Genomic DNA, 27,703 nt, shown 5'->3' with positions numbered 1-27,703 from the left:
AGTTTCTAACAATAACCCTCCTGCGGACTCCTAAATAATTATTATTTTGAATTAAAATCTGCCTTCACATAACTTCCAGTCCTTTACCCTACAAGCATCCCTTGGAGTTATATCAATGTTACCCATTCTTTAAGTTCCTGAGCCTTCAATTCCCTCTTCCTGTCCTTTCAAAGAATCAGTTTTGATTATGTTCCAATGATTTGTGCCCCTCCCTGCCCCGCCGCAGTTGTGGGTCTCACACGGTGCCTAGTACTCCACAACCAAAAGCGCTGGACTATCACGCAACTCGGTGCCTCTCTGCAACTCTCAGTCCAGTAATTGCTAACTTCCTGGGGTTTTTTTTTTTCTTTTTTTTTTAGCTAGGATCAGTATATTTAAAGGCAGTACTACTTAACACAAGACGTAACTTCTCAGGCCTCAGCTCCTTCTGCCTACTAAAGAGAACTGAACTTGCATTGGGCTTAGCCTACTCGCCTTTTCCAGCCCGCGGAATTGAGCACGGCGCGGCCTCAAACCCAGCCCACCCTCACCTGCTGTGCAAACAGGAATGCGACCGCTGATTGGCTGGCTGCGGCGCGGCTTGATGGCGTAAGCACGCGACAGCCCAGGGCGAAGGCCGCTTACTGCTGCAGCCAGAGTGTCTTAACTTGCGGCTTCTCTGAGGGGCTGACAGCTGGGCATGGGCCTCCCGAGGCTTCGCCATGAGCTTCCTGATCGACTCCAGCATCATGATCACCTCCCAGGTGAGCCGCCGCCGGCCCTCGCGCGCTCCGGAGAACCCGGATTTGCTCAGCCAGTGCCCTAGCCCGGATGGTTAGGGCTGACTTGTGGCCCTGTCACTCACCTAGCGTGCATCCCACCCCGAGACGTGCGGGTCCGCGCGGGGGCCGGTGCCACCGGGTGGGGTGGGGGCAGTTCCTTCAGTGTCCCGAGGCTTCGGGCTGCGCCGTGGACCGCGGAGCCTGGAGAAGTGTGGCTCCGGGCGGGAGGCCCACGGCGGCATGCGGCTAGAGCTGAGTGCTGCGACTAACCCGTGTAGGCTTAGCTGGATCCGGGTGCCGACGTGTTTACCTCTCCGACTTCCGAGTCTGACGTTTCCTTTGGTGCGCGACTCGTCTGCTTCGTCCTCTCTTTGCTGATCAAACAAGGTCAGAACCTTGTTGCTTCTCGGTTGGCCACCTCCATTCTTTTCTATAGTCGACATCCATCCACTATTATACAAAACTGTGAGCGTCTATAAACCACTAGTGAGCCTCTTGCTTTTTCTGTCGTCCGTGCTTCTCGAGGGTCCCACTCCCGCCCCGCTAATGTTTATCACAGTGTTGACATCATGTACGCGTTTATGTGCATAGCCGTGTACTCGCCTCCAAATGCAAGCACTCACTAAATAATGGGTGAGTAGCCGAAGTTCTTCCGGTTATTGCACTTACCCCCTCATCTTTCCAGTCAAAGATTTTCTCTTCATCGCATCCGAACGGCAAGTGAAGGAAACAGTTCCCTTCAGGAACCTAAAGTAAGGTACATTCCTAGGTTTAAACCCTCCAGACATTTAGGGTTTGCACTGCTAGACTGCTAATGCTTCCCCTCTGCGGTGTCTTGTCCTTGCCTCTTGAAAACTTCGATAACAACACATGACATTATGAGACAAGAAAAAGCCACTCGGTTTCACCATTCTAATATAAGAACCATTTTTCCTTTTTCAAAATTAATACCATTCAAATACATTTGGTTGTTTCTGTTGCCAGCATAGTTTTAAAATGTGTGAATACAGAAAATTCTGGACACACAGTCCTTCTTAAAACCTCTCTATACCTCCCTCTTGTCCTTCTTAACAACACACAATGGCTTCAGCTTTAGTACCGAGTCAAGATAAAATAACAATACTTAAGTTTTAAGTGACTTTTTTTCCCCATGGAACAATATAAATGTCAAAGAATTGAACTTGTAGCTCAATGGTATAGCACTTGACTGGAGTATGCAAAGCCCTGTGTCCTTTGCCAGCCCCATAAGAATACAAAAATAAAAGTGTAAGTAGAAAATTGCCATTCACTTTTGCCTGTGAAATTGTGAATATAATTCCAAAGCTAACCCCAGAGTATGGCTTTCTAATCTTTTAAATTTGTAATCTTTAACTTTTACAAATATATCCAAATGAAATATTAAATTGAATGGATCAAACAATGCTTTATATTGAGTATCCCTTGCCCATATGTTTATGGGGATATTTTATTATCATTGAGGTGTTAATAAAAATATCACCTCGGGGTGATTTATTCCGGCTACTTTCTTTCTTTTTTCTGCTTTATTTCTTTGCTTCATGAAATCCGAGGTAGTGTCTTCCTTACTATGTCCGTAGTCCCTCGCATCTGAGCCAGCTGCTGGCAGAGAGTAGAGAGACCTAGTCAGTCTTAGTTTAATAGAGAGCTCCTTCCTAGGGAAGCGTGCTTAACCGGAGAGCAACACAGACACCATTTTTCCAGCTTGTTATGAACTGAAAGGTTTATGAAATGCAACCGGAGGCTTTGTATCAAACCCTATCACCTCAGGCCAGTGAGAAGGCTAAGCAGGTGAAGGCACTCCACACAAGTCTGACAGCCTGGGTTAGATTCTTGGTGCTCACAATGAAAGGAGAGCACCAACTCTCTAAGTTGTCCTCTGGCTTCTACTTATGCGCTGTGAGTACACTAACATGTTCATGTGTGTATGTGTATGCACACAAATGTAATACTTAATATTAAATTCATAAGACTTATTACCTTAGACACTTTTGTTCACCGTTGTATAGAATAAGCACAAGGTCTTCAGTATGCCTTGCAAGCCTCTTACCTTAAGACACTGACGTTAGCTCTTTAGCCTTGACTCTCACTTGCCATGTCCTCATTTCGGTTTATACTTTATAGACTTCCTAGACTTCTTTTAGTTTCTTAACCTGGATGCGTCTTTGTGCCTCCAAGTTTTCAGATTCTCTTTTCTCCTCTGAGATCCTCTCCCTCATCCCTTCCACTCTTTCTCCTGGCCAACTGTTGTTCAGTCTTCAGATCTCAGCTTGGGTGTCCATGTACTTCTCCCAGACCAAGTTAGACCAATGTTCCTGTCATATTCTTGTCGCCTTGGTCCCCTTCACTCGCTGCCCTATGGGCTGTCATAGCACCCTGTAGTTACTGTTATCTCCTTCGTGGTTATTAACCCTTTGAGAGCTGCAGTTTTGCTTTCTCAGTCCCTGTTCTATCTCTGGAACCTGCCACATATCAATTGCCAATAAATATAACTAATGAGTAGAGGCATGAATAAATACCCAAGAAAAGTGTCTTCTCCGGGTAATTCTTGAGAACTGTTCTGCCAATCGTCTATCCTACTTTCCAAATGTGAAGTCGTTTCATAAGAGCGACTGCCACCTAACTTCTGTGAGCCGTCAGTTCAGCCGTGTGAACTTATCAGTTCCAGAGTACTCTCATGAGTGCCGCAGCACACTATGAGCCAAGGTCAAGGGTCTGCTTCGCACAGTTCTAACACTCTTCTGGTCTTTTTAATAAGCCATGCAGGTTCCCATTTATTTGAAAAAAAAAATAAAGATTGAAGTTACTTTTTCCCTCTATAACCTTGCCAGAGTTCGTAGTTGTCATGAATATAATAAATCCTCCAATTCCTGGTTTGTTTTTTTTTTAAGACAGGGTCTCACTGTTTCCCAAACCTAACCTCAAACTTCTGGGCTCAAGGGGTCCTGCTTTGCTTCCTGTGCAGCCACACAGCAGGCCTGGGCAAGCACACCAGCTGCAGCTGCTCATTCGTGCGCTTGTAATTTAAAAGTCCTTTCAATGGAGCTTTGTCAGTGAGCACAGGGTAGCACGTTAGAGCCAGATAGCTGTCTCTCGTTCCCCATTCCATGTCTGTTACGTGTGTGTGTGTGTGTGTGTGTGTGTGTGTGTGTGTGTATAAATGTATGTATATTTGTATATCGTCTATGTTTAGTCACGTGACTTGGTACCTTTTCTCAGTGAGGCCTTCTCATCTTGCTTCCTCTGTGTCTTGGTGGTGACTGCAGACTGAGTCTTTCCTCTTTCCAGAATTCTCCTAGTCTGGTCACCCTGCCTATACTTCCTGCCTGGCTACTGGCCAATCGGCGTTTTATTAAACCAGTACGAGTGACAACTTTTTCCAGGGTGCAAAAGCATTACCCCACAGCATCAGCGACCCTCATCTTTCCAGAATAGTTAAAGTTCCTCAGATGGCATGTTGGACTCTTGGTGATGTGTCTCCTGCTTCTCCTTATTCTTGTTTTTAAACTTTCTCCTTAATAGACATTATCTTCTGCCACCACCCAGCCATGTAGTTGCCAGTGTGTGCCAACATCAAGTACCCACCTTTGTTCATGACCTTTGCTATCTATAAAGCCCCATCTTCCTGTTCCTACCACCTTTGTCTTTTACTTGCCTGATTTGTTTTGTTTTTGTTTTGTTTGTTTGTTAAGACAGAGTTTCTCTGTGTAACAGCCCTGGCTGTCCTAAAACTCACTTTTTAGACCAGATGGCCTCAAAGTCTCAGAGATCTACCAGCTTCTGCCTCCCAAGTGCTGGGATTAAAGGTGTGTCAGGAATAATTTTTAATATTTTAATGATTAGAAACCTTGGAACCCATGTAGAAAAATGCAGTACTCCCTAAATTTGCACATGGTAGCAGGGTTTCACCTCAGATTGCGACCTTCTTCAGTATTACCTCCAGGAAAACCTAACAACCCTGTAGAGAGTGCTTTGGTCCCTCGCTGTGTGTTTTACAGGCTCAGGCTCAGGCCCCTCCACTGCTCATCCACGTTACATCATTTAGTGCCTTCTTCACCACTGTGCTGTGGCTCTTTGGGGTGATAACTGTCTTACCCATCTTTCAATCTCTAGTGGCTGGCATCCCACTACAGACGATTTTACAGGGAGTATTATGTACAAAGAGCAAGCAACCAACCCTAATCCTTATTGTGACAGCTTTTATTTCAAAACCCATTTCATCAAGCATTATAAAACCATGTGCTCAGTGCCTTGATAAGGAAAAAATAAATATGACTGTACAGAAAGCATGCTTGATCTGTAGTCAGGAGGCTAGAGAAGGTCTTCCAGAGGCCACAGTGCATTCACTAAGGCCTATGGGGTTATCTGCAGAGAGAGCTGGAGAGAGTTCCTGTCTGGGACTACAGAAGTCTCAATATGAAAGAACATGTCTCCAGAACCGGGAGAAGTTGTGCCTAAGTAGATGTTGGGTTGGCAGGAAGGACAGGCTGGAATAGCTTGTGCTGACCTGCTCATGCATTTAGACTCTTGCTACAGTCAATAGGAAGGGCGGAAAAGAATTTTATTCATAAAATTCCCAACCAATACAAGAAGAAAAGAGGAAGTGTGTGTGTGTGTGTGTGTGTGTGTGTGTGTGTGTGTGTGTGATAAAACTTCCAGATCAGATCCAGCTCTAATCATCCAAGTCTTGTGTCTAAAGTGCATGGTTCTTCAGCAATGGGGATTTCCATTTCCCTCCAACCTCCAAGTGGGGTTGCCGAGGGCACCAACAATAGCCTTGTTGTTTCAGGAGTCTTTTGGACTTTGCTGACCAACAGTTTGTAAAGATGTTTCTTATGCCAGATGCTAGGTTTTTATAGATGCTCTGTGACTCTTGTGGGGAACATTGTCAGCCAGAGTGGCATAGCTTCATTTTAATATAATTTATTTTATGTGCATTGTTGTTTTGCCTGTATGCATATCTATATGAGGTATCAGGTTCCTTGGAACTGGACTTACAGTTATGAGCTGCCATGTTGATGCTGGGAATTGAACCCAGATTTTCTGGGAAAGCTCTTAACTACTGAACTGTCTCCCTAGCCCCATAACTTCCTTTTGGATGGATGGATGGATGGATGGATGGATGGATGGATGGATGGATGGATTTGGAGATACATGTGTTATATGTAATATTAGGTAATTATAGAATAATGTTTCTTTAAGACTCAAACATCCTTGGAGTTATTTATCTCTCCTCCCTCTTTCTCCTTCAGTGTTGACTTCTTCTTAATTAAAGCCCCCTTTCCTCTTTTCCCCTTTCATATTGTCCTATCCTGCTATCGTTCTCTCTAGTGCCTTTTTACTAGCCTGGTTCCTCCAGGTTATATGTTCACATCTGAAGAGTTGGGTAGGAGCCTAAAGATAAGAGAGAACATGTTTTGTTTTTCTTGGTCTGGTTTTCCTCACTCAATATAGTATTTTCTGGTTTCCTCCATTTACTTGCAAATGTCCTGAGTTCCCTCTTCCTTACAGCTGAATTCTACTGTCTGTATACACCACATTTTCATCACCCTTTCATTGGTTGGAGGACATTTATGTTGTTTCCATGTTCTAGCTATTGTGAATTAGAGAGGCAGTGAGCATGGCTGAGCAGTGTCTGTGGAGTCTTCGGACATATGTCATGGAGTAGTATAGGGAATTTTCCATATTGGTTTCCATAAAGTCTGCACCAACTTGCCATCCCACCAACAGTGGGCGAGGGTTCCCCCTTTCCCTACAGCATCCTTCAGCATTTGCTGTTTTTTGTTCTGTGACCTCAGCCCTCATGACTTGGGAAAGATGACATTTCCGCCGTTGCTAAGATTGATGCACACCTTGTGAGACATTTCTTAGCGGTTTTGTTTCTTTTGAGAACTCTGTATAGATCCATTTTTAGAATAGTGTTTTGGGGAGGTTTCTATTTTTTTAGTTCTTTTTATATTCTGGATATTAATCCTCTGCAGGATACATAGCTGACAAGATTCTCTCCCACTCGGTGGCTTCCTCTTCGCCTGGTTGTTGCCCAGGCTGTGCAGAAGCGTTTTACTTTAATGAGTCCCACTGTTCAGCTGTCTTCCTCAACCCCTGGGCAACGGAGTCTTCTTCAGAAAGTCCTTCCCTACACCTGCGTCTTTAGGATACAGCTTGTATTTTCTTGTAGAAGTTCCCATGTTTCAGGTTTTACATTGAGGTCTTTTATTCATTTGTACTTAGTTTTAGTGCAAGGTGATAAATATGGGTCTGATTTTATTCTTCCGCATGTGAACATCCAGTTTCCCCAGCACCATTTGAAGATGCTGTTGTTTCTCCAGTGTATGTTTTTGGGATCTTTGTCAAATATCATATGGCTATATTTATATGTTTGAGTTTTTTATTATATTCCATTGGCCTACACATCTGTTTCGGAGCCAGCAGCGTACTGTTTTTATTACTCTACCTCTGTAATAGATCTTGAAGTCTGGGATGGTAATCTCTTCAGTATTGTTCTTTTGCTCAGATTTGCTTTGACTATCCCATGTCTTTTGTGGTTCCAAATAAATTTTAGGATAGCTTTTTAAATATTTCTGTGAGGACTGAGATTGGAATTTTTTATTAGGATTACACTGAATCTATAAATTGCTTTTGGCATAATGGTATTTTCACAATTTTAATTCTACAGTCCATGACCGTGGGCTGTGTTTTCACTTTCAGTGTCTTTCTCAATCTCCTTCTTCAGATAATTAAAGCTTTCACTGCAGAGGTCTTTCACCTCCTTGGTTATTCTCGGGTACCTTGTTTCCTTTAAAGCTGTTGTGAATGGGAGCGTGCATGTGACCTCTTTCTCAGAGTCTGTTGTTCATACGTAGAAAGGCTATTGATTTGTACCCATTTATTCTCTATCTTGCCATTCTGCTGAAATTGGTAATCATTCTAGAGTTCTCTGGTGGACTTTTTGGGATCTCTTAAGTATATTTCATCTGCAGATAGAAATAATTTAACTTATTTTCTTATTTATACCCCTTTAATTTTTTTCCTCTTGCTTTATCGCTCCAGCTAATGCTTTGTGAACTATAGTGAAAAAGAGTGGGGATGGTGGGCAATCATAACTCATTCCCAGTTGCAATGGCTTTGCTTCAAGTTTTTCTCATTTAAAGTGAGGTTAATGCGCATTGTCATATTAACCTTCATTCTGTTGAGTTATGTTCTCTCCAGTCCTACTCTCTGCAGGATTTTTATCACAAAGGTATATTGGATTTTGCTAAAGGCCTTTTCTGCATCGATTGAAATGATTCATGTGATTTTTGTCCTTAAGTTCACTTATGCTATTTACTATACTTACTGACCTGTGTATGTTGAACCATCCCTGCATCTCTGAGATAAAGCCAGTTTTATTGTGTGGGTAATCTTTTTGGTATATTCTTGTATGTGGTTCGTTAGCAGAGTCTTCTGTGACAACCGTGGGGGACAGAGGTGTGGTACTAGTGACTGCTGCCCCTCACTGCTTGCTTCCCAGAGCAGCTGTCTGGCTGTGTCGGTCTCTTGTTTCAACTGTTTTTCATAAAGCCTCCTGCATTTCCCCCTCCTTAGTTCTGACTATGCTTGAGCTATAGTGAGGGCTGCAGCTAATGCTTTCTTCTTCTGACTTCTGCATGTTTAAGAATGGAGGTGGTAATGGGAATTAGAGCCCAGACTGTATTGTGGGTAAGTTTGCCGTTAAATCCTCCAGTACTTTCTTTGAAGAACATTTCTGCTGAATATTCTCATCTTTAGTATTCCATTCTTATTTAGCTCTTGAAACCCATCCTTGTCTTCAGAGTACAAAGACCCAGAATTTGGGTCCCTTCTGTGAGATATCCTAGGGTTTGAATGCTTTTTATCATCTGTGTCTCTTGCAAACCCCATCTTTCTAAGAGGAAGTTCTGTGCCCTGAGCATCCAAACCCAACCTGTGAACCGCTCCTTTCTCAGTTTGTCTTCCACCTCTTGAACTTGCCTGGTTTGTTTTGTTTGTTTCTATCTGTGTTTTCTTCTCTGAGCTGCCTGGCGAGTTACTGGATCAGTTCATACTATCTGTACAGGTGGTTGATTCCATGTGGTTCATGTTCCCAGAATCAGGATTTCACAGAGACTTTTACTGCCTGGGGGACCAGCCTCCAGCAACACAGGGCCCAAAGGGAATCCACTGATTCAGCAAGTAGTATGACTTTTGTATCTGAGGGGTTAGGGAAAGACACTCACACGCTCTTGATGGTTTCCTTCAGACCTTTCCTTTATTCTTTTGCATTTTCTATTCTTTATTTTCCTGGTGATTTTCTTCTCTCATTTTTTGATACTTTTCTTCTAATGCTTTCATTCTTAAGGTTTTTTTTTATTTTAACTCTATCTTTAGTCTTTTTCTTTTTTCATACACTCCAGAAAAACCTTTCAGGCAATATAACAATTACTATGTGGTTATATTCTGTTTTACAAGTGAATGATTGCAATGAATACAAGTAAAAAGCAGCATGTTTTCCATGTCCCTTACATGTTAAGCATTTTACATATTACAGGTAAAAATCAAATTATCTCAACCCACATACACTCTTACTCAAGCAGCTTGTTGTGGACTGACAGTGTGAGCAAGGTGTTCTTTACTGCCTGGGGGACCAGCCTCCAGCAGCACAGGGCCCAAAGGGAATCCACTGATTCAGCAAGTACAGGCTGCATTCTGAGGTTACAAAGAAGGGCCAATCACTCTCAAAAGGCAAACATATAAGAAATCTTAAAGAAATCACAAATCTAAACTTTTGTATATGAAAAAGAATCAGCCAGCTCTACGTTAAGTCTGTAGGATACATACCACTCATCAACAGTTTCTAATATCAGGAGATTGAGGGCAGAAATGGGTATAGGGAATTAATCATCCCCTTTGGTCATCAACCAGTCCTATCAAGAAAGGCACGTCAGCTAATGGTTTTTGGGCTGCTCTGCTCTTGTTCTCTGACCTTAGAGAGTTCCTCACTCAACCTTGTGCCTTTCTAAAACTTTGCATTGTCTTGTTGGGTTTTTCATCTCAAAGCTATTTGACAAAAACATCTTGGTTAACTTGAAGTTACTTTCAAAGCTTTATTTCAGCTGTGTTATGCTCCAAAACCTGTGAACACACCTCCTAACTTTGAGATTAAAAGAATTTAAACTAACTAAGAAATTAAACTAATGGGACTCAATTGTTTTCCTTAATCATTAACCTAAGCCACAGTCTATACAGCTCCTCAAAGAAGCTCATGTGTCTAGCTGTGTAACACTTCCTCGTTCTATTTTTTATCATCAAAACTCTATGTAAACTGACATTATTATCAGTTAGACAGTACAGCTTAGGAAGAAATCATCTTCATAATAATCCACAGGTAAAAATGCCCAGCAGAACAGGCATTTTCAGAATCCATGAGATAAACACACACATTACAGGGAGTGGGGCTCTCCCCACACCCATCCACACCGTGCCAGATACCAGAGAAAGGGGCAGCGACAAACATGTAAAGACACTCTGGAGTCTATGGTCTCGGGGCCTTAACCAGCCAAGATTCACCCATCGGGGATTTTCCTCCTGGTGGGCTGACATCACTGCTGCTCCTCTGACATGGCCACCTGCAAGTGACCCTGTCCCCGGCTGGTTATTGTTGCGTCTGGGACTGTGCAGCTGTTGCTGTCAGCATTGGCTCACTCGTCCCCTGCTCTCACACATAGACTGGTTCCTCAGTGAGCACTCCTCCTGCTGTGAACTTGCAGAACACTGTGGAGTCTGACATCTTCCTGGTGACATCTAATGAGAATCAGCTTTTGGGACTCATCTGCCAGGACCTCATGCTTTTTCTTTTTATTTAATAATTTTTCATACAATATGTTTTGATCATATTCTCTCCCCTCCCCCAGCTTTTCCCAGATTTTCCTCACCTCCCTACTCTCCCAACAGCATGTTTGTTTTCTCAAAACAAACCAGTGAGACAAAAAAACACACACACACACACACACACACACACACACAACAAAGCATGGAGCCTGTTTTGTGTTGGCCAGTTACTCCTGAGCATGGCCCTGGAGTGTGGCTGATATACCCCATTTCCTCCATTGGAGAAAACTTACTTTCTCTTTTCCAGCAGGTGCCAATTGCAAATAGCTTCTTCATTAGGGGTGGGACTGTATGTCCACATCCCCTTCTCAGCGCTAGGACTTTGTCTGGTTTAAGCCTGTGTAGGTCTTTTGTGTGTGTTCTTATGAAACATGCAAAGGCACAGTTTCTGATTGGCTAGCAGGACCTGCTGCGTTTGTTTCTTTCTGAGTAGCAGCATTTTTTACCTGTGGTCTTTTAGTTTTTATATGTTATTTTAAGAACTGGGAACTAGGCAGGGACGGTACACATCTTTAATTCTAGCACTTGAGAAGCAGAGGCAGGTGGATCTCTGTGAGCTAGAGGCCAGCCTGGTCTACAATGTGAGTTCCAGGATAGCCAGGGCTGCGTAGTGAAACCCTGACTCGGGGCAAAAACGAAAAACAAAAAAACCCTAAACTGTGGTTTAGGTACTACTGACCCTCTGTTTCTGTTCCTGCTTTGATGATAGAACAGTGCTAAGACCTGCCCTGGATGCTCAGTGCATTCCATAGTTATAACTTTACAGTGTTTGTCAGCCTGGATAAGGTGAAGGGAAAGAATGAGTGAACCTATAACTCAGGTACGGGATGCTGGCATCAGCAGTAATAGGTGTAAATGGAGGTTTCTCTCCCACCCGCCAGTTCCTGAATAACCACACAGAGGCTTAATATTACTTATAAATGCCTGGCTGATGGCTCAGGCTTATTACTAGCTAGCTCTTACATTTAAATTAACCCATATTTCTTACTATGCTTTGCCATATGGTTTGTGGCATATTACCTGTCTTGCTTTTTTCTACATGTCTTGCTTCTTTGGTAGCTGGCTGACTGGCATCTCCTAGACTCTACCCTTCTCCTGTATCTCTGCTTGGACTACCTGCCTTTCTCTATCCTGCCTTGCCATAAGCCAAAGCAACTTATTTATCAACCAGTGAGAGTAGCACATATTCACAGCATACAGAAAGACATCCCATAGCAGATAGGTGTACTCTGTGGAAACAGGCTGCTGAACAGACATGATGGGATGGGCAAGGTGTGGTCCAGTAGGGCTTGGATGGACGGTTGTCAGCAATTATCATCGGTATATAAAGGTAACTAGACGTGTGGGTAACAGGTAACCAGACAAGTGAGGATTGGGATTGATCTCTACCAGAAACACTTCATGCACATTTAGGAGAGTTGAAATGAGCATAAATGCCCAGGATTTTTTTTCTGGGGAATAAATAGCTCTGTTTCTGTGAAAGCTTGACATTCTGCTTAGTTAGAATATGGCCATGGCACCAGCCAGACACTAAGTAGAGCCTTTGTTTGTTTGCCAACTTCTCTAGGTTATAAACTGGTTTAAGCATTATGGGAAAATATATGTATTTCCATTTTTGTCTACCTTAAAACTCATTCTGTACAATGAATAATTTAAAAATTCTAAGAGCATCTAAGTGTCTCTTTCCAATGTCATAAGTGGGTTTCATTTTTAATCTCTAAAAATAACTGTCTAGCTCTCAGACATTTTACCATAAAATAATCTCTATGAGGCATTTGTCAAAAGAAGATGGATCTTGACATTTTGTCTTTCTTCTCCCCTAGATACTGTTTTTTGGATTCGGTTGGCTTTTCTTCATGCGCCAGTTGTTTAAGGACTATGAGGTGAGGAGAAACCATTTTATGCTTTAGTTTGTTTAGAATGGTACAAGAAAAATGGTTCCATTAAAAAAAAATCAAAAACAAAAAAACATGTCAGGGCAGTGGTGGTACATGCCTTTGATCCCAGCACTCAGGAAGCAGGGACAAGCTTGACTCTTGAGTTCAAAGCCAGCCTGGTCTACAGCATGAGTTCCAGTACAGCTAGGAATACACAGAGAAACCCTATCTTTAAAATCAAACAAAAAGATTGTGTTCACTTCCTCAGATAGAAATCCTGTGCCAATCAAGAATGTGCAATTCTGAAACTACATACTACAGCCAGGCTTCACTAATAGATTTATTATCTATCTCCTTACTAACTTACTTATCACAGGTTTGTGAAACTGGGTCTTGCTATGTAACTCAGGCTGGCCTGGGACTCCCTATATAGCTTAGGCTGAGCAGTAACTCTTAGCAATTCTCCTGCTTCAACCTCTCAAGTGGTAGTGGGATTACAGGCATGTACCACAAGGCCCTACTGGTTTGGGTGGTTTAAAACCAAAACCAGAAACAACAACAAAAAAACCTAAGAACCAGGAAGATCATCTTTAGTCATTTGGGGCCATATCCACCGAAAGCAGAGGCTTATTTTCAAGAGGAAATTTAATTTCTAATGCCTGGGTCGTACCCTTTTAGTCCACAATTGCCAGCCTTCAAGTTTAAGTCAACACGCAAATCCCAAAGCTACTCTGTTTTTTGTTTTGTTTAAGCCTTGGATTCATATCCTATGCTGACCATTTTCTAATGTAATTTCACTACTTAGTTATTTGGACACTTTGGAGGCATTTCTAAGATGTTCATTATTAAGCCTCCTCGGGAGTTTTAGGAAGTGCCTGGAAGAGCCCAGGATTCTAGAGAATCTGTATATTCTAAGGCTTCTCAGGAAAGTTCTAGAGCCTATGTGAGCTCAGCAGTGTCAAAGAACTGTTAACTTTAACCATGCGTGCAGACCTTTTTCCTTTCTGTCATTGACATCGGGCATCTAAATGCTGCTTATGGCCCAGTCATTTCGTCCTCTGTGCTTTAAATTCCCCAACCATGAGAAGATTCCAGTAAGAGGTGGCCATGAGTCCTAAGTGCTGCCCGCTTCAATCGTGTAACCCAGGTTTCTGACTCAGACTGCAGAATTGAACACAGGTTTTCAGACTCACCGTCGGAAGACTCTGCATTCAGAATGTCAGGGAAGCACATGACTGGCTTGGCATCCGACTTTTAACAGGTGCGGCAGTACGTTGTGCAGGTGATCTTCTCCGTGACCTTTGCATTTTCCTGCACCATGTTTGAGCTTATCATCTTTGAAATCCTGGGAGTTCTGAACAGCAGGTGAGTGCCGGTCCGACATCCTTTCCCCGGAAGTGCATTGCCCTCTATCTGCAGTAAATGTGTCACCTGGATGTCAGGGTGGAATTACCTACCGTGCGGCTAAAGGTTAGTCTCGGGGGCTGCAATGATCGCCAAAAATGGTTACCTAGTAACAGGTTCAGCAAGCCGTCTCCAAGGGAAACTGCCCTGACTGTTAGCTCTACGAAACCCCTGAGCGTGAGGAGTCTCTGACCTGGGCTTCACTCCAGCAGCTTTCTGATTCTCAGACTCTGACCAAATGCTAGTCACGCCTGCAACTTGGCTGCCACTTGAAAAGATCAAAATTCAAGGACTTCAAGGAAGACTGATCTCCAGTTCGTCTATCTTACCCACCCCGGTTAATTTTACACATAGCCATGTGGATTGAACTGAGAATGGTTCTGAAGATGTCTTTTTAAAGTCCCTCCTGGGGCTTGGCTGTAGCCGTGACTCCTACTCCAGACTTGTGCTGTAGTAATTCAGACCTTGTCTAGATGAGCTATGGAGGGTGCAAGAGTCATTTCTATGCTATTTGCTAGATTGCATTATCACAACATGGACATTTTACTCTCTTGGTAGAATTTAGCAAACATTTCTGTGAAGGACTAGATAGTAAATATTTCAGACTTTGTGAGTTATAGGGTGTCTTCCATAACACTCAGATCTGCCATTGTAAAGCAGAAGCGCTGTAAGTGGTGCAGAAACAAACGAGTACAGTCCTGCCCCTGTGAAACCTCTTTGTGAAGGTTGCTAGGTGCCGGGGCCCTGGTTCACTGACCATAGAGCTGAGCGGTAGTCCTGGGAAGAGCACACCTGCTGTTTGTGGCGCATTGTATCCCCAAACTCGCAACCCATGGTAATCCTTTCGCGTCAGAAACGGTCTGTCTTTCCCGTCAGAAACGGTCTGTCTTTCCCGTCAGAAACGGTCTGTCTTTAGTGCTCATTTCTCGCATTCCTCTGTTTACCTTAGAGTGCAGGAATGAGCGCTGCTCAAGTCCGGTTCAGGTTCATTTTTCAGATGGGCTTTGTTTAAGCTGAAACATGTATGCAGCTATATCTCTTTCTTCATGCCAACATTCTGTGGACAGAAATGTGGACCTTGATCACGTGGTCTGTCTTGCATTCACTAGATTCAGAATAACTTTCAGAAGAGAATTTTGCCTCTGAGTGAGTATTCCTTTGACATACCTCTAGATAGAGGATGTAGGCATCCTATTCACATGCAGAGGATTGTTTGGATCCTTTTTTTTTTTTTTCAAGAGAACATCACTTTATTTCCTGTTAAAAAGACCAGCTAAAACATGTGACCACTTTTCTTATGTGTATCAGTGCTTTTACCTGCATGCATGTTAAGTGTACCATGTGTATGCCTGGTACCCAGATTAGCCAGAAGAGGGCATCAGATCCCCTGGTACTGGAGTTACTTTTTACTTATTTATTTTGAGAGAGGGTCTCACTATATAGCCCTGGCTAGCTTGGGACTTATATAGCCCAGGCTGACCTCAAACTCATAAAGATCTACCTGCCTCTTTCTTCTGAGTACTGGGATTAAAGATGTGTGCCATTATGCCCTGCATCAAAATTTTAATAGATAAAATTATTTTATAAGTATTAATGAGAGTTGTGCCTGTCAAATATTTAGATCAAACTATGAAAGAATTTGAGTCTTTACCTCAGAATTGCTATTAACATATTTTTCCTTTAACAATTTTTATTTTAATTTTATTACATTTATTTATTGGAGAAGGGCACATAAATATAGGTCCCTGCATATATGTGGAAGCTGGAGGACAACTTCCAGGGCTCAGTGTTCTCCTTCTATAATGTGGGTCCCAGGAATCAAACTTTGGTCGCCAGGTTTGGCACAAATGCCCTTGCCACTGAACCATCTCACCAGCCCTGTTTTGGTTTGGTTTTGAGACAGGGTGTCATGTAGCCCAGGACAGCCTCACACTGTGACAAAGGCTGATTGTGTGTCTTCTTGCCTCTACTTCCCAAGTCCTGGAATTATAGGTGTGTAGGACTAAGCTTTCCTTTAATTCTGTTTGTACCAGGGTTTTGGGGCGGGGGATTCCCAAATCATGACACAGACTTCTTATTAGGTATGAATGCTTGACCTAGCTTAGGTTCGTTTCTGTCTATCTCTTTTAACTTAAATTAGCCATTTCTCTTTATCTACCTTTTACCTCAGGGATTTTCTTTTTAACTTTTCTCTTCTGTATATCTTACTTTCAGTGTTTCTCTTGTCTGGCTGGCAGGTGGCTGCCTGGCTTCTTGCCCCAGCATGTCTCTCTCTTTCTCCCTTGTTCTCTTCTCCTCATCCTTCTCTCATTCTCGAGAGTCTTCCTATTTATTTTCTCTGCCTGCCAGCCCCACCTATCCTTTCTCCTTTCTAGCTATTGGCTGTTCAGCTTTTTATTAGACCAATCAGGTGCCTTAGGCAGGCGAGGTGAAACAAGTGTAACACATCTTTACATAGTTAAAATGATGTTCCACACCTATTATTATTATTGCTGTTGTTTATTATTATTATCATTCTATTACAATTAGAATGTGTGTTATCCATATTGCCTAGGAGCATGACTAAAGTATTAACATTCTTACTTTTTAAAATGAAAATCTCAGGTTAAGATGGTCATGTACCATTTAGAAATTTTTATTGGTTTTGTTTCTTGTTTTCTTGCAAGACAGGATTTCAATGATGTCACCTAAGCTGGCCTTGAATTCACAGTTCCTCTTCCTAAATGTTGAGATTATAAGCATAAACCACCAAGGAAGGAGAAGGATTAAAACAGGGTATCTCTCTGTTACCCTAGCTGTCATGGAACTCACTATGTGAGACCAGGCTAGCCTCAAACTCACAAAGATTCTCTTGCATCTGCTTCCCAAGTGCTGGGAGTACAGGCGCCCAGCTGTGTAACAGTCTAGTTGGCTGAGTAGGTGGAGCGTGTTCAGTGTGGGCTCCAAGAGCAGGGGCCTTTGGAACACTAACAGAATGGACTTGCCGACCTGCCCTCCAAATGACTTTGGTGTTGGTTTCAGCTCCCGTTACTTCCACTGGAAGATGAACCTGTGTGTGATTCTGCTCATCCTGGTCTTCATGGTCCCTTTCTACATTGGTTATTTTATCGTGAGTAACATCCAACTTTGTGAGTATTTGCCTCCTTACGTCAGCACCTAGCCTGGGATGCATGCTGTTGGGAGTAGATCACAGACAGCCTCGCTTCTCTATTTTTATACTGGTGTCTGGGGGCACCCAGCATCTTAAAGCAGTCATAAAATGAGTTCTGTCTGAAAAGATAGATTGTGTCTCCTGCCAGAGATTAATTTCTGCTTCTGCTATGATGTTTCCTTCAATTCATCCACACTGTAATTTTAGCAACATTTTTCTAATGAGGGGGAGGGTTTGGGGGAGTTGGGGAAGGAAAAGGAATATGACCAATATATGAAATCTTCAAAGAATAAATGAAAGCAGTATTTCTAAAAACTGAGTAAGAGAAATTCTTAACTAAAATATAAAATGTTCTAATTACACACAAAGATTTCCTAATGGTGGTAAGAATGCTTTTGAAAAGAATTGTGTAGTTCCGGTATTTGCATATTAGTTACATGTGTGATGGGCTGTTTAGTAGCTGTCCTGACAGCCTCGTTCCTGTCTCAGTGCACAAGCAGCGCCTGCTCTTCTCCTGTCTCCTATGGCTGACCTTCATGTACTTCTTCTGGAAGCTGGGAGATCCGTTTCCCATTCTCAGCCCAAAGCATGGTGAGTACAGTGGGAAGCTTGGCTGTTCCATCTTCTGATTAGAAATGAAAAATAACCCTTCAAACTTTGATTGTGGGAAGTACAGCAAGATATTTCTCTCAAAAGTATTTGGCTTCAAAATAAAATTCTTCCTTCTCTCCAAGGGCACCGAATGCTAGTTCAGCTGCATAGGAATTACAGAGCATGCTTGATTGCCAGTCAACTTTCTGTTACTGTTGCAAGAATTAATTAACTTAAAATGAGAAAGATTTATTGTGACTCACAGCATTGGAGGTTCCCATCAGTGGGCACTTGGCCTGTTGGGCGTATTGCAAAAAAGTGCATGATAGTGGGAGCACGTGGCAAAGGAGGCACCCTTCATAACACGGAGAAATGCAGAAAAGGAAGAGGGGTGCCTGGGTGTCACTGTTCTCTTCAAGAGCTTATCTTCTGATAGACCCTATCTTTTTTCTTTTTCTTGACACTTGTGGGTGGGTTGCCCACCCTCATGTGGAAGTCAGTGGACATCTCTCGAGAGTCAGTTCTCTCCTTCTGCCATGTGGATCCCAGAGATCAAACTCAAGTCTTTAGCCCTGGCAGCAAGCGCTCTTACCCACTGAGCCAGCACAGAGCCTCTGCCCAGCTGCTCACCACCCCTGCACTGTTCATGTCCACATAGGCATGCCAGTTTGGTGAAACCTACAAACATTTGAGCCTTAGTTTCAAGAAAGCCTGGGAATCCAAGGGCTTTGTGCTTCCCAGATCCTAGTACAGGGGCAAAAGCTGGAAAAGGTTTGGAATGGATGCCGAGTACACCAGAGTCTACAGTCCACATACCTCCCAACCTCCTTCCATGGCATCAGAGTCTGCAGTCCACACACCTCCCCATATCCTTCCATAGCTCCAGAGTCTGCAGTCCACACACCTCCCCACATCCTTCCACGTGTTCATAGGACCTGGAAGCTTGGATTTGGGGAAGAAAGTTTTCCTTCATTTGGGTCAGAGGAAACACATAGTTTCTAAAAGCACATAGCCATTCAGTGAGGTGTCAAAGGCATCGGCTGTCAAGCCTATGACCTGAGTTCCATCTCTGGGATCCACATGATGGAAGGAGATCACTATCTGCCACATCCCCTCTAACCAAATGTGTGCTGTGGTCTGGTGCATGCAAACAAATAAAGCGAATTAATAAAGAACTAAAAATCAGCTTTAATGGAAGCACATTTTACATAACTAAGTATATTTAAACATAAATAGCAATATCTGTTGCAGCATTTCAAATAATAAGCACAGGCAAAGTTCAGCAGCCTGTCATTAATATTTAAAAATAATGCTTGTCAGCTGGAGAGCTGGCTCAGTGGTTGGAAGCACTTACTGCTCCAGCGGAGGACCTGGGTTTGGTTCCCAACACCCATGTCGTGATTCACAACAGTCTGGAACTCCAGTTGCAGGGGATTCAGTGCTCTTCTGACCTCCGTAGGCAGCAGGTATACTCATAGGCAAAACACTCATATGCATAACAAATGACTCTAAAATGCAAGTTGTACTAGACTTGTATAAGCTACACGTACTGGTTGATATTTTAAGTAATGTTAGCTTTCGCGGTGCAGGTGACAGCCACTCCGTGTATATTGCCTGGCCTTGATGTGTTTGGATGTTTTTAGGGATCTTGTCCATAGAACAGCTCATCAGCCGGGTGGGCGTGATCGGGGTGACGCTCATGGCTCTGCTGTCCGGATTTGGTGCTGTCAACTGCCCATACACATACATGTCCTACTTCCTTAGGTAATGCATATTTCATTTCTTTCCTGTTTCATTGTTACTGGAACATGTGTGTCATGCCACATCTTTAATATTCACATATTAGATCTAGGACTGCTTTCTTATCCTTCCTCTGTGCCCATGGGTGCTTATCAGACGCCTTCCTTAAAAGTCTTTTCTCATTTCTTAGGAAACAGCAACTCCACACATAGCTTAAGTTTAAGTTAGATTCTCTGACCTCAAGCCCCGGACACTGGGATTACAGGCATGTGCCACCACATCCACTCCTTTATTTTTTAAGTGCCGAATTTCATGCCCCTGTACCATGCATTTAAATGCGCATTTCCAGTGGGCAACAGTGTGGACATCTCCCAACTTCCGTAAATTGGTTCCTCCTTAACATCGAATAGTAGAAGACATCACCAATTTAAACATATTTTAAAATACTTTATGTATATAAGTTCCTGTGTATATGCATGTGCATATGTGTACACCTGGTGCCCACAGAGCCTCAGCTGCTGCTCTGGAACTGAGTTACAGACACGTGAGCCACAGAGAGGGCAGGAACTGGCTGCTCTGCAGGAGGGGCCCTACTCCTTTTTTTCCTTTTTTTGACCCCTCAAGTTTGTTTGTTTGTTTGTTTTTCGGGTTTTGTTTTGCTTTTCGTTGTTTTCCTTTTCAAGACAGGATTTCTCTGTGTATCTCTGGCTGCCCTGGAATTCACTCTGTAGACCAGACTGGCCTTGAACTCACAGAGATCTGCCTGCCTCTGTTTCCCAAGTGCTGGAATTAAAGATGTGCACCACTGCCTGCCCAGTACTCTTAACTCCAAGCCAGCTTTCTAGCCACTAAACATTTTAAATGTGTCTGGGTCAAGGCTAAGAAATAAGAAAGACTGTGAGCTCAGGGTGCCCTCTGCTGCTTAGGATGACAGGAAACTTAGCTATAAGAAGCAACACTACAAGCATTTTAGCCTAATGGAATCATTTAATATTTTCCAGAAAAGCAGGCCCTTGAATTGTTGAGTAGCAATTGGGGTTTATGATTCGCCAGATGGTTTGTATGATGCACACGGATGGGACCCCAAAACCTGGCTCAGTTTTTGCTCATTGCAGGAACGTGACTGACACGGATATCCTGGCCCTGGAGCGGAGGCTGTTGCAGACCATGGACATGATCATAAGCAAAAAGAAAAGGTGAGGCCAGCACACTATACTCGCTGTGCTCGCTGTAGAGAGCCTAGGCGCCTTCTTACTGTCTCCACCGCCGGGCTGTGCTCGCTGTAGAGAGCCCAGGTGCCTTCTTACTCATCCATTGCAGGGTGATGTACCACCAAAGAGCCAGTCTCGCTCAGATGAAGACATTCTCAAGTTCTGCTTTCTGATTTTCAACTCTTCCCTTTAGATCCGTTGTTAAAATAATGTTGATATTTGGAGGGTTTTTTTTATTTTTTTCATTTGTTTTTTCACTCAATTTTTTAATGTCACTCTTCAGAGGACAAGGACAGGTACTCTAAGGCTGTTGTCCTACAGTTTTTACAAACCTTTCCTTGCTTGACCTGGAATTTTTTTTTCACTTATTTTTCTCCAACTACCTAACACTCCTTTAAGTCTTCTAGCCATTGCTGTTTTTATTTTTGTTACAATGTTTTCTTGTCTGCCCCAGCTAGAGAGGGCGGTGACAGAGCAGAGAGGAGTCCAGCCAAGTCCAGCCTGGTGAGCCTGGGAGTTTAGTGGGATCCACAGGAGCGTGAGTGACTTGGGCGTTTACATCACTGAAAAGCCATTCCAGTGTGGGTGATACCTCATGCAAGTTCTAACAGTGGAGCCCCAGCCCTGCGGCTTAAGGCAGTTCTCTACCAAAGAGCATCCGTCTGCATGCATGCGCTTGCATACACGCACACACGCATGCACACAAGCACACACACGTGCATACACGCACACACTCCTGCCTCCAGCAGTTGCTCAGCACTTCTGTGAACTATAAGGGGAACTTCTTTGAATCTTGTGTCTTCTGAATTATATTCACTCTGAGAGTCTACAATGGAATGCAGTGTGAGGAAACACACACACACCAAAAAGTTACATAAAAATTGCCCAAAAGAGTACTGCTGCCATACATGTTTTCAGAGTGGCATATTTATAAAAATTTGTGTCGTAATGGGCCTGAAAAGCTCTCTGAAATCAAACTCTCTTCATTTGAATCTTCTGTCATACCTTATAATGTGATCTTGAATTAGGCACTCTGTCTTTGTGCCTGTGTTTCCTCATGCAGAAAAAAAAAGAAGAAGAAATAAGCCAAGTGCGTTGGCACATGCCTGTAATCCCAACATTTGTGAGACAGGCAGGAGAATCGGGAATTCAGAGCCTGAGAAGGATACAAGTGTGCATTAGTGAGCAGGGACCACATGGCAGAGCCCTGTCTCACACACACAGCAGAAGGGAGATGCATAAGGACTCTTACAGCCTCTAAGAAGAGTGGGTCATAACTAGCAAAGGCAAATATTGAGCTTATTGAAAATCTAGAATAATCACTTGGTTTCCATAAGCTTATTTATTTTTATCTTTAGGAAACAGTCTCTGCTAGACACTATACCACACATTCATGAAGCTTCTTAGGCTGCTGCCTTTATTAAAGCCATTATCCACATGTGACCAGTTTAGAATTGACAAGTAGTTCTGTGTTTCTTCTTCCTTCCTTCAGCACATTTCTGTGTTTTGAGCCATAGTCACATCAGAGAAGCCGTAGTGGAGGAGACAGTAGTAGACATCAGAATGACAAGGACGGCTCCAGCTCACTGAGCAATGCTTGTCTCCGTCTGTCTGTACTGAAGTGTGGAAGGGAGACATGTGGCTGTACGCTTACTTTACTTACATGCATGTCACTTATATTTCGTACATAAATCTATAGAAATGTAAAAAAAGACTATTCGATATATATACATACATATATAAATATGAATTATATTATTTTGGTCCCCAAGGTTATTTCCCCTTTTGTGATATTCTGTTAACAAAAAGACACAACTGATATTTAAGATAGAATCAGACCTCAGGCAGTTGTAGACAGACCCTCACCCGTCTTATACTAGTTGTGGTGAGGAATTGGCTCTGACTCAGGCACATTGTTATCCAGTTCTTCTATAACCTGTCTGGTCTGGATCAGGGGCGGTTTGGGTCCTGTAAGAATCACTTAACCAAACAGGTTCTCAGAGGAACTGGCCTCCCAGCTGCACTTGGTTAGCACAGGCTTCTCCCACTGGAGCTAAGGGACATGAAAAGGGCCAACAACACTGGGCTGGGCACTTAGTACAATGTAGAATAACCTTTTGGCAAATACCTGTAGCCGGGGAGGAGCAGTGGCCAGAAGCCACTGTAGACTTAACAGTGGGTGAGCACAGCACAGTGGCCTGCAAGAACAGTATCTGGTGTGGACAAGATGGGGCGGGGGAAACATGGAACAAGGCAGGAAAGGTCTTAGCCTCTGTCTGGAGTCGGGTGCCGCTAGGCTGACCCGGATGGGGACAAAATGCATCTGAGTGAAACTTAAGTACCGGCCCTCAATGCTTTAAATCAGTCGTCGAGGGAACCTCCAGGACTGACAGTGTGAGTCAAGCAATTGCTTCTGCAGGGAGTCTTAAAAAGTTGAAGTCACTGGTAAATGAACACTGGTTAAAAAAATAAAATTGAGAAGAATATTAAGTAACTGCTAGAAGCTTCTGGCTTTATTGTCTGAGTGTGCTCCATGGAGTTCAGATTAGCAGAATACCTGGAAAATGAAAGTGAAGTGTTGGAACCAGGGATGCTAGAGGGGCCACGCTCCATAATTTAAATGTCAGCTCCACCAGATCCTGCCTAGCCACTCAACAGTACATACACAGAAATCTCCAAAGAGCCCAAGAAGCTGTCACTGATAGTCACACGCTTCCTAGATTTGCAAGTTTTCTCTGCCTGAATGGCTGCCTGAGGTTTGTGCAGGCTGGGCACACACTTGGATGACAGGAAGGGAAATCCTTTGGACATGACGTATGAGAAGGTAGAGCTCAGGACTGATGATCAGAAGTTTAGGAGGCTGTAAGGAGGAACCACAGAGCATCCTCAAATGTGGCTACAGAGTTTGTCTGATGTCCTTAGCAGGCTCTGTGAACTTTAGCCAGAACTTACAGTACTGGGGGCGGGGTGGTGGGGGGTTCCCACAGGCACACATATCTACCAGAACAAGTCTCCATCAAAAAGTCTAAACTCAGCTCTGAAGGAATGAAACTGTGAGCATTTCAGCATACAAAATAGGCAATAACTTCATATGGGCCCAGACTATGAACGTTTAGCTAAGACTTGAACACAGTTAGCATAGATCCGTTCAAGGGAGTAAAGGAAAATACGATATTAATTAGTGGAAGCAATAAGGAGTTACTACAAAAATGCAGATTCAGAAAAAGTTCAATGGAGGCAGGTATTTTACCAAAGGATTCTGAGACAGTAAACCCACAGCCTTTCCCTCCTCTGGCAAAACCCAAATCTAAGTTTCACAGAATGTAGAAAAATGAATTCAAAACAGACCTTGAACTTAGATGTACAGTATAAAACAACAAAACATTTAGGGGGAAAAAAAATCTTTGAGATCTAGAAGTAGGCAAAAATTCTAATATTTAGCCCCTAAAATACAATCCATACAACAAAAACAGAGGACTGTGTGAAACAGAAGGGAAGAAAAGCTACAGGCAGGGAGAAAGTGTTTGAGGAAAGACTCCCCAAGTTCACAACAGTACAGTCAGAATGCAAGCAATTAACATTTGGGTGTCATTATGTCAACATGGTGGCTGTGACATAGTAGTAGCCTCTATGGATATACAGTTAAAACGGTAAGTTAGGATTAAGAGCACATCTATAATTGCATCAAACCCATGCTCTATTCCCGTCACTACCTCAGCTTATAACCACCTGTACCTCCAGCTCTGGGGATCTGACGCCTCTTCTGGACACCACAAACATACTCACGTGCACAGACGCACATACACACAGACCCACTCACATGCACACACACATAACACACAGACGCATTCACATGTACATACATACACACCCAGTCACATGCACACACACATACACACAGACCCACTCACATGCACAGATACAAGACACACTCATGCACACACAGACATACTCAAATGCACACACACACATACACACAGACCCGCTCACATGCACATACATACACACCCAGTCACATGCACACACACATACACACAGACCCACTCACATGCACAGATACAAGACACACTCATGCACACACAGACATACTCAAATGCACACACACACATACACACAGACCCGCTCACATGCACATACATACACACCCAGTCACATGCACACACACATACACACAGATCTACTCACATACACAGACAAATGAACATGTTTTAATGGTATAACACAGAGTGCTAGTTGGTAAGGATACAGAAAACAGGACTTACATAAGTTCCTGGTACCAATGTAGGATGGTAGAGTAACTAGAATACGATCTAGCTTTCTTTAAAAAAAACAACCCTAAACATTCCAGTATCCAAATCCAGAAATTGTATTAGGTGTTCACGCAAAGAAATAAAATAAGAACATAAAAATGAACATAGCATTGTTTTTAGTAGCTTTATTCATAGAAAGCCCAAGCCCAAACTAGAGATAACTTTTCATGGGTGAGTGATTAAAAACACTGGTAATAACCATACTGTGGAATGCTATTTTGAAGTAAGAGTGAACAAACTTCATTGCACACAAGAACCTCAACAAACCTACAGGACCTTTGCTTAGTGGAAGGAAGGCCATTCGCTGTAGGACAGACACTGCTCCATCCTCGTCATGAGGAAGGCCCTCCACCATAGGACAGACACTGCTCCATCGTAGTCATATGCATGTTCCAGAAATGACAAAACTGAAGAATTGGAGGACATTTCCAGGGGCTGAGGAATTGGTAGTAGGTGAGTTGTGGACTCTCCAAGGACAAATGAAGGTCCTTTAGTGATGGAGATGTTGTATTCATAAGTGTTTGAATGTCGACTTCCCCTATACTTAAAGCCATATATGAGTGTCTGTTATTTCTAAAATTCTGAGTTCTGATGGGCTGGTGAGATTGTTTGCCACTAAACCTGGTGATATGATTCCATCCTCAAACCCACATACTTAAAGGACATACACACAAATAATAAAATATTTTAAATAAAGAGAAGTAATGGCTGAACTAGAAATGGGAACTATGAAACCATAGGTGACATAAAGTAGAGCAGAGTGCCTGCATCAGCAACACGTGCGCTGAAATCGGAGCGGGCACAATTAGCATGGCCCTGCACCTAACAAGGATGGTGTGGGTCTTCATGACGTGTTTGATACTCTCTAAAGAGCGGAGTAGACATTTTTCAGACTCCTCATTCATGCTTCCGCCAGACCTCACCCACCTGCCTGTGGTTTTCTTATGAGGAATTTTTAAATGGCATCCAACCCATAGTAAATAGCTTCCTTCCTGTCACAAGTGACCTTACAAAGGGAGGCAGTGGGAAAGCTGAAGGCAAAAATGGCTACGGTGCTTGTGTGTTCGAATACACTGGAAAAGCGCATCTCTGAAAGGTTGATCCTGTTCACCTGTTCTTCTTCAGTGTATGTTTATTTTTGCCTGCAACGTATTTGCCAAGAGCAAAACAGGGTTAGAATTAGGTGATTAAAGCCAAAAGTGGAAGTGAATTGTCTAAAACTGGGGGTACCTGTCGGCCTACAGCCAACTTTCACTTCTGGTTATTCTGTTTGTCTGTCTGCTGAGAGTGCACAGCACGGCGTCTGTCACCTTCACATAGGCAGCCAGTGCCACAGCACAGCCTTTACATGTTGAAGGGACAACAGAAATGACGTCTGTGCTCCTCTTTCAGCTGCCTTGCCACTCACCCCAGGTGCTGAGCCCAAGTAAACTATGAATGCATAGCCTAGAACCTCATCACACGCTGGTCCCACACTCCCGTTAGAGCTGGCTGAATCGTGGGTCTAAGCCTTTGCTGGTTCCTTTTTATGTCTTCCCAGCATGCCAAGCTATGGGGCGTATGTCAGGAAAGGCAGAAAGCTCAAGCTTGGGCTAGTTCGTTCTTCCAGCACCCAGGCAGAGCTCGCTGTGGAGGAGGCTCTTCTGGCAGCCATTGTTGTGAATGGCCTTTTACATGGGACTTTAAAAATTTAGCCCACAGAAATGCCACCTGGCCCTTGGTCCCCTGGTGCCATTTGTAGGAGTCCCAGACATGAAACCAGTGCCGATGCTTTCTCCTCGCCATTTTTACCTCTCGTCACCCAGAAATGTCCTCCTTGGATTTCTCTATGGCCTCCCTTCTACCTGTACTAGATCCACGCTGATTGACTTTGTGCCCGTTGTACTCTTCAAACAATCGTTTATATGTTTTCTGAGCTCACAGGACCTTGTTCTTATTGCCTCTGAGAGATTAGAACTTGCCGGCAGCTGCCACTGGGCCACGGAGTCCCCCACAGAGGAGGGGGGATGGAGGGAGTGGTGTCATTATGTCACCTCATCCAGCCGTGGCTCGGGTAACAGTCATGGAGAGAGGTGGACTCAGTGAGCCATGAGGCCCTGTTTATGTGGTCTTCCTTTTTCCTCTCTGCCATCGGCCTTTCCTTGTGTCCTCCTCTGCATGGTTCTTTATCTAGATCTGTTAGCTGCCTCTTGTTCTTTAGTTGATGCTAACAGACAGCGAGGACGAGGCTGGCTGTTATTAGTCTCTATAACCATCCAGAGTGGGGAAGGAAGCTGTAGGTCTCTCAGCTTTCAGGGGCCTGCTCCACGTCCTGTGCCTCTGGACCAGGCCACATCACCTCTGAGATTATCCTCTCTCTCTAACTCCTGAACCAGCGGACACACAGCCGTGGTGTGGAAAGGTGGATGGGACGAGGCTGAGGCACACTTCTTCGCTCAGGCTTCTGTTTTCTTTATTTCAGGATGGCCGTGGCACGGAGAACCATGTTCCAGAGGGGGGAGGTGCAGAACAAGCCGTCAGGACTCTGGGGCATGCTGAAGAGCGTGACTGCATCAGCCCCAGGAAGCGAAAGTATCCTTTATCCCCTCTGACTTTTCTCCTTTCCTCACCGGGGGCACAAAGAGCCTAGTGCTAGGTCAGACCCCTCTAAGGAGCCTGAAGCGTCAGGGTCCAGACTCGCCAGCACTGGGCATAGGAAGTCCGTGGGTACCTAACCACAGAGGCAGCCTCTGAGCTGGAGGGGACCTGTGAGGTCATT

The 27,703-nt window shown here is 43.6% G+C and overlaps 1 protein-coding gene across 2 annotated transcripts in view; it reads left to right on the top strand.

Moving 5' to 3' along the window:
- The first annotated feature begins 578 nt into the window (after nt 1-578).
- Gpr89a (G protein-coupled receptor 89A) overlaps nt 579-27,703 on the top strand; it is a 38,729-nt gene continuing 11,604 nt past the window's right edge. The window contains exons 1-8 of one of the 2 annotated variants that reach the window (XM_050124763.1): nt 579-743; nt 12,485-12,544; nt 13,800-13,903; nt 16,964-17,070; nt 17,583-17,684; nt 19,328-19,448; nt 20,540-20,620; nt 27,407-27,516. In XM_050124763.1, coding sequence (XP_049980720.1) covers nt 702-743; nt 12,485-12,544; nt 13,800-13,903; nt 16,964-17,070; nt 17,583-17,684; nt 19,328-19,448; nt 20,540-20,620; nt 27,407-27,516 — 727 coding nt within the window. In that variant the 5' untranslated portion in view covers nt 579-701. Of the gene's footprint in view, nt 744-12,484; nt 12,545-13,799; nt 13,904-16,963; nt 17,071-17,582; nt 17,685-19,327; nt 19,449-20,539; nt 20,621-27,406; nt 27,517-27,703 lie in introns of those variants that run through there. The other variant, XM_050124764.1, reaches the window with a different exon arrangement.

The sequence above is a fragment of the Alexandromys fortis genome, unplaced genomic scaffold, assembly GCF_014885135.2.
Source record: "Alexandromys fortis isolate MF-2015 unplaced genomic scaffold, M_Fortis_MF-2015_v1.1 scaffold_235, whole genome shotgun sequence".
Taxonomy (NCBI): Eukaryota; Metazoa; Chordata; class Mammalia; order Rodentia; family Cricetidae; genus Alexandromys; species Alexandromys fortis.
This window is presented reverse-complemented; position numbering and strand designations above follow the sequence as displayed.